Genomic DNA, 7317 nt, shown 5'->3' on the forward strand with positions numbered 1-7317 from the left:
CGGGGTGTGGGGGGGTGGGGGGTGGGGGAGTAGGGGGGATGAGGGGTGGGGGTGGACGGGTTTTCGGGTGACACTGGAACACCCTGGCCTTCCCAGTCTCGCGGGGAACAGTGGGGTTTTCAGAGGCTGCGTACGTGTGATCTTGCAGAAGCGGGTGAGGCGCCAGCTGTCGCCTAAGCCAGACATTACTTTGCAAACATGAAAAGCAACGCCACTCTTCTCGATGCTTTGTTTGCGGAGATGTGCTATTTGCATGGGCATCAGCGAGTTGTTTTTTTAATATATTAAAGTATCCTCCGTTTTATTAGATGATATTCACAAAATCAACTTAAGCAAAAGCTCTTTGGGGTCCTCAGTGATTTTAACGGTTCTCAGGGAGTCGGGGGCCCCGGCTTGAGGACGGCCTGTTTACCACCCAGGGATCCCCAGCACCCAGCACCCCCACTTGGGCGACAATCTGACAGGTCACTGGGCACCTACCATGTGCCAGAGGACGCTGGTGCAGCAGTGACACAGCGTGAACAGGTGAGCAGCCTGCCTGCTACATGCAGGGGGCACAGCGCGGGGGGGAGTGTGTCGGCCAGAGACAAGAAGTTGGAACTGCAGTAAAACACACCCACGGAAGGAAAAGGCCGGAAGCGGGCAGCACGCGGGACACACGACAGGTTAATGCCTTTAATGTACAACGAGCTCATACAGATGCACCAGACCCAGTGCGTGAGCGTGAAGGACACGACAACCCACGAGAGGAGACACACCTGCCCAGTGGGAAGATGTCAGGCTGCCACACACCAGAGAGATGCAAACTGAACCCAGGCCATCTCGTCATCGAGTCAGCAGTGACTGAGCCGACGGCAGGATGGGCACATCCTCCTGGCTGGTGGCAGCGCCAAGGGGACACTCCTGGAAGCCGTCCTGCCAATGGTGTTCCCCCTGTCACTCTAGTCCCCCCCCACCCAGCTCTCCTAAGGAAGTCACGTGACACTGGGGAAGAGGCTCCCCCACTTCTGAGAATGAGAAATGAGTGACAGCGTGGCCACCACTGGCCCCCCTGCCCCTCCCCCTGACGGAGCGGCCCCGCCAGTTCAAAGCGAAGGTGGTGCTAACGGGGAGGGAGCCGGGGGGACAAATGCCAAAACGGCCCGATCTCACTTTCCTTTCCTCCACCCTCGTTTCCCATCCCCAGGATGTGCCCTTGCTGAGACCTGGCGGGTCACTTGCTTGTGGAGAGGAGTTGGCGACTGAAAGCGAGGAGCTGGGTCCTCCCGTCCCTACTGCGCCTGCGCCTGCGCCGTGCCAACCGCCACCACGCGGGTGTTGGGACCTGAGTGGCACCGGAGATGGCAGCTGTTCGGTGGATGGGCCTGCCCTGACCCCAGCCTCCTCCCACCTCCCCGGCCTGCCCTACCTCCCTGCCCGGAGCCCGGCCCCGCCTCCCGTCGCCATCGCTAAGCTTCTGAGCTGGCGCTTCCCACGCAGAAGCCTCGGTCTCAGAGCCGCGGCTGCGGGTGGAGGGGCCCCTGCGAGGAGCTCTCCCCCTCTAAGCTCAGCTCACGGCCGGTGGCCCCAGCACGCGTCCCTCCTACAATCCCAGGGCCTGCGCCCAGGTACACGCCCACCCTCCCTGCAGTGCTCTCCGTGGGCTGTCAGGGTCCTGGTCCCCCGGTGGGTGGTCTGCCCGGTCCGGAGCGTGTGTACCAGGAGCCTTACCTGCACTCCTGCTCCCGGCTCCCTCCTCCGTGCTCACCTGGCACCATGAGGCGGGTCCCTGCCTGTCCGGGAGGTCACTGAAACGCTGCAGGACTCCGTTACTCCCCAGGTCACACCATGTCTGAGGCCAGGAGGCCACCCTCATCTGAGTCCCGTCTAGAGGAAGCGGGCAGGAAACGAAGCTCACTTCCTAGGGGCTCCCGGAGACCAGAGAACAGTCACCATGAAAAACACTGCCCCTCACAGGCTAACACCAGCTGCCTGGCCCTTTAACAAATCAGTGCAGCTCCCTTCCATTTGGAGAAAGTCTGACCCACAGCATGTACAAAGCAGCTTTCCCCCCACTTCTTCCAACGTGACCTGCCGGCGGGCGGCCAAGCCCTGGGCCCCTGGAGCACGGGTCCCCTCCTCTCTTGCTGGGGCCTGGGTGTCTCCTAGAGCCAATGGGCTCCCGGTGTGGTTGCTTCTGAGTCCGGGGGGGGGGGGGGGGGGGACGTGACCCCAGCTCCCTCACCTGCTCGTTCCCACGGCTGCAGGAAGCAGCCCGGGCCACGGAGGTGCGGCAGCACCGGGCCCAAGCACCGAGACCCAACGCAATGGAACCAGTGAGGCCGAGCAGCTGCCTGGGCGGGGCACACCCCACATACAAGGGCCCGGTGATGGCTGGGGGCGGCCCGCGTGGCGGCCCTGCCCACGCCCGTCCTGCTGTGAGCAGTATGACTGACAGCACTTGCACAGCATGCCAACAGGATTTCTACAAACCACTCGGGCAGACCCGGGGTTGCTGAGAGAGCAGCGTTCCCGCCCTGCTCCCCTGCTGCGTCTCCTACCCCGGCTGGGCCGGGCACACAGGAACCTTCAAGGTGTGTTACCCCTGCGGGCTTCCTTTTCCCGGGTGTCACTGTACCCCCTCATCGGGGGCCACCTCTACCTGGCAGACAGGCAGGAGAAAGCTGAGCACTGAGAAAGTGACGGGCACACCCTCAGAGGTGCCACCCCCCGAATCGGGGCTCCACTGCGGCCCCCCATCATGCTTAATGAGCACCATGTCCCCCTGAGCCGCGCGGTCGGACTCAGGGGCCTGTGGCCTGTATGCAGGCAGTTGTTTAGCAGGGCAACGGGCTAACGGAGTTTACGGTGAGTGGAGGCCGTGACCATGAACATCAGCAGCCACTGAACGCCCTGGCCTTGTACGGCAGTGGCTGCGTCAGGAGCGGTAACTTTTCCCGGCGTCACCAAAACTCGGAGGAAGTACGGGGGACCCAGGGCCCGGCCTGGGTGTCCAAGACCTGTCTCTGGGTGGGTGCAGAGGCTGTTCTGCAGCCAGGCCAGAGCAGGGGCGGAGGAAGCCAGGGTAAGACACCCCCTGGCCCCCCACGGTCCAGGTGGCCGTGCGAATGTCAATGTAGTTCATCTGCATCCAAACACAGTGGAGCATCACCACCCAAAGGACCTGGGCGAGCGCCATTTGGCAAGTGATTTCCAGGCGCCCAGTGAGGAAGCGCGAGGCCGTCCCCCGCTCAGGCACGGCTGTCCCTCAGGACTGCGACATGAGTGCCAGCCTGCCCGTCAGTGAGGACGGGGTGTCCCCCAAGGCCCTGCCCGGGTCACCAGGGCCAAGGGCCCCTGCCAGATGCACCCGAAGAAGGAGGTCCAGCTAGGAGCCCGGTTTCTTAGACGAAGACTGGACAGCTGATGGACAGCTCCGGCCTGGGGAGGCTCTGGAGACCTGGAGATGCTGTGAGCTGAGGGGCGGAGCTGAAGGCCACTTGTCACCTGAGTGGAGAAGGGAACAAGTGACATGGGACAGAGGAGGGGTGACTGCGCTAGCGGCTATGGCGATTCCCACCGGAGGTCCAGGGCGGCAGAATGAGCCCCCGGCGCCCAGCCTCAGCCTGCAGGGGTCTGGGCACGATGTGCTGCGCGCGACAGCTGACGGAGCTGCCCAGCGGCCCGAGCCACTCTCCTTCTTCCGCCGGCAGCTTCCAGGCCCCGGGAACCCAGTGCCACGGGAACACCGGCAGCCGAGCCAGGCATTCGTGGAGGGGCATCCTCCAGGTTCCTCCTCCACCTGCATTTCCGGTCTGTCCTAGTGGCAACAAGGGCGCATACAGACGGCGATTCTAGTGCAAAGTGAAGCGTGCCCCCAGAAGTGCCAGAACCACACTCCCAGCAAGGACCACTCGGCCACCAAGGACAGCCCTGCCTGCTACACGGGCCCTGGCAGGCCTGCGGCCACTCATGGTGGGAGGCCAGACTCCCTGTCCAGGTGCCCACCAGCCTGGCCACAGTGCCTTCTGTCAGTGAGAACAGGCCGCCAGGTGGGGAGCGGCCGGGGGGTGTGCAGGGGACGGAGCGGAAGCATCGGTGCACTCAGGCTGGGAGCGGTCGGTGGGCCGGAGCATGAAGTGGAGGCCCTGTGACAGGTAGCTGAGCTGTGGTCATGGAGGAGCTGGCGTCGCAAGCATGAGGGGAAGCATGCACCGAGGCTGGGGACACGCTAGCACACATACTAGGAAGGGAGGGGTGCCAGGGCCCAAGGGGCTGAAGAGGGACAGGTCTGGAGAGGCAGGCAGGGAGTCTCCGACAAGAACGACACTGCTGTAGGGACACTTCTGCGCAGCCAAGGGCGCGGCTACCTAGTGCATTTGCCGATGCAACCAGGCCGGTGGCGGCTCTTAAAGGTTCCGAGCACGGGTGGGCAGGGCCGGCGCTGGACTAGTCCCATTGGAGGCGGGGTGCACGGGGCAGGGGGCCGTGCCCGCGGTGGCCAGCTGGCGGCACAGCACCTGCCGCTCCCGCACCGCGCGATGGGAGGCGGAAGTCTTCCTGATCTGCGCGCGCCGCGCGTGCCGCAGCGGGGACTTGTAGGTTCTCCGCAACTCTGCCAGGAAGCCCTGGTAGTTGTTTCGCAGGGGGCTGTCGGGCTGCATGTGCGGGATGGCCCACTTCTCCGCCTCCCCCGTCAGCCGCGACACCAGGAACGCCACCCGCTCGGCTTCGCCGGGGAAGCGCGAGGCCTGGAAGATCATGAACCTGTCCATCTGCATCAGGAACCCCGCGAGCTGGCCCGGGTCTCCCGAGAAAGGCTCGGGCAGAGAGGTGGGCGGCGTGGTCATGGGTCGGGTGCCGTTGGAGGTCATGGCCGAGATGGGCGGGGTGATCTGCAGCGCCCCCGGGATCCGAGCCCTGGTGCGCAGCAGGGTCAGCTCCGCCATCACGCTCTCCAGCATGTTGGTGAGGTTCGCCTTCTCGGCCCGCAGGGTGGAGGCCTCCCGCCTCAGCGCCGAGTTGGTGAGGCGCAGGGAGGTCAGGGTGTCGATGACGTCATCCATCTGGGCACCGGTAGCGGCTGCAGGGGCGGGGGTCTCCGCTTTTGACGTCTGGGGTTGGACCATGTTGGCAGAGGTCCGACCTGGAGGGGTGGGAGCGGGGCCTTGGCTTGGGTAACCCGGCACCTGGGGGCCTGTGATGCTAAAACTGGGTAAACCCGGACAGGAATACCGGCACAGGTGGGGTTCACCACCGGGATGGCGGCAGGGCGGGCGGATCCAGCCCGAGGTGAGCGCACCGAGGCCGGCCGGGCAGGTGCAGGCGCTGCAGGCCTCGGGGATCCCGATTCCGGGTCGGCTCCGTTATCTCGGACCTCACCAGGCCGGGCGCACCGCACAGGAGGTTGGGCTTGTTCGGGGGCCTGGAGGGTGAAAACATGTTTTTAAAAAGGTTTCCATCGCAGAAAAGGGGGTGGGAGCAGGGGACGCGGCGTGGGAGGTGCAAAGAGCCGGCGGCGGGGCGGGCGCGGGGCCGGGCCCACCCGGGGCAGAACAAAGGGCGGACGCACCTGCGGCGGCGCTGAGCCGGGGCGGCGGGCGCGTCCCTGGGTCTCCCCGGTTCCTCCGCGGCGCAGTCTGCCGCGCGGGCCGCAGCAGAGATGGCGCGATCCGGGGACGCGGGCAGGCCGATGAGTCACGGCGGCCGGGCCGCCGCCGGAACTGCTTCCCGGTCAGGTCAGGCCCGGGCGGCCGCGGCGGCGGGAGGCGGACGGGAGCGCGCGCGGGGCCGGGGTCGCAGTGGAGGGCGGGTCGCGGCGCGACCTGGGTGCGGGCGGGGCCGACGCGGCGGCAAGTGGGCCTCGCTTAGGCCCCACTGGTTGCCATGGAGACCGCCGCTCGCGGCGGCGGCCGAGGCCCCGCCCCGGAAGTTACTGGCACAGTCCCGCCCCCGGGAACCGCAGCAGCCAATCAGCGATGGCTGTGAGTATTGTTACTTGTTACAGAAGGTGCGTTCTTTCTTGTCTCTTTTATTCTCCCCAGGGCTGTTTGCAGAGCGCTTCTTGTATGTTGTAATTATTTTTTTAATGAAGATTGCTTTTCATAGTGTAACCTGAATGCAAATTCAATGTACTACCTCGTCCAGTGGTTCTCCACCTTGGCTGCACATTAGAATCACCTGGGAATCTTTTTAAAATCCTCATTTCTGGGCCTCATCCTCCGGAAATTCTGTTTCTTTGTTATGGGGTGGGGCCACAACATTAGTAACAAAGAAACAGAATTTCCGGAGGATGAGGCCCAGAAATCGGGATTTTAAAGAGATTCCCAGGTGATTCCAATATGCAGCCAAGATTGAGAACCACTGACCTAGTCACTGTAGCAAATTTTGATGTCAGAAAAGTCTAAAAGAAATCCTTCATATCGCCCAGAATTTCTCCGCCTGCAGAGAACAAATAGTAATATTTCTGTCATTCCATCCAGTCGTTTTTATTTATTATTATTTTTTAATTCTCACCCGAGAACATGCTTAGAGAGAGGAAGGGAGGGAGAGCGAGAGAGGGAAACGTCGATGTGAGAGAAAAACATGAATTGGTTGCCTTCCCTACGTGCCACAACCGGGGATTGAACCCGTACCCAGATATGTGCCCTGACCAGGAGTCAAACCTGCAACCTTGGATGCACAGGACGACTCTCAGCCAACCAGGCCACTCCAGCTGGGCTCCAGTCATTTTTAAATGATATATTCGATTGCACTAATTTTTGTACCTTCTGAACTGCTTTATACCCTTAAGTACACACTGAATTTTGAGCATTTTCCCATTAAAGATATTTCAAAAGCCTGACTTTCAAATACTGCCTCGTGTTCCACTGGCAGTGTGTGCCAGGATTTATTGACCCAGGCCCCTTTTGATGAATACTTTATTTCCACATGGAAGTTTTATAAACCATACTTGTCTGTAAATCCCAGCCCCTTTCTCAGCCTGTTTCTCCAGGGTAACCCCCAAGGGGGGAAATTACTGGGCCAAAGAGTGTGAGCAGTTTGAGTCAGGGCCTGGCTGCCTTTGCCACAGGACCTTGCCGAGCTGCTTCACCACGGTCAGCGCCAGGCTGGGGCTTGGCTGGGGGAGAAGACACCACCATGCCAGTCGGCTGTGGACACAGTTCAAGGAGGCGGTGACCACTGGCAGCCACCACTCCTCAGACAGGCTTAGGGCAGAGTCAGCTGCACTCACGACTTTTCTGCCTTTGCTCCAAAGAATGGAAATTAGTGCATGAGGGTGTGAGTACGTGGGGAGCAGTCTAGCTGTCCTTACAACTCCGTGTACCCCAGTGTGCC

General features: G+C 62.2%; 1 protein-coding gene across 1 annotated transcript; it reads right to left on the reverse strand.

The window, feature by feature from the left end:
• Nucleotides 1-661: 661 nt before the first annotated feature.
• On the reverse strand, nucleotides 662-5865 carry RTL6 (retrotransposon Gag like 6). The gene is made up of 3 exons (XM_070411270.1): nucleotides 5552-5865; nucleotides 5215-5404; nucleotides 662-5125 (listed from the first exon to the last, which is right to left on the reverse strand). Exon 3 carries the CDS (start codon nucleotides 5106-5108, stop codon nucleotides 4389-4391), a length of 720 nt encoding a protein of 239 aa, XP_070267371.1. The 5' UTR covers nucleotides 5109-5125; nucleotides 5215-5404; nucleotides 5552-5865; the 3' UTR covers nucleotides 662-4388.
• Nucleotides 5866-7317: the final 1452 nt, after the last annotated feature.

The sequence above is a fragment of the Myotis yumanensis genome, unplaced genomic scaffold (assembly GCF_028538775.1).
Source record: "Myotis yumanensis isolate MYYU_CA2020_CCGP unplaced genomic scaffold, mMyoYum1.0.hap1 SCAF_3, whole genome shotgun sequence".
Taxonomy (NCBI): domain Eukaryota; kingdom Metazoa; phylum Chordata; class Mammalia; order Chiroptera; family Vespertilionidae; genus Myotis; species Myotis yumanensis.

Bases quoted from the DNA above. Each gene is read 5' to 3' on its own strand.
- RTL6 (XM_070411270.1), bottom strand. From the start codon at position 5,108: ATGGTCCAACCCCAGACGTCAAAAGCGGAGACCCCCGCCCCTGCAGCC.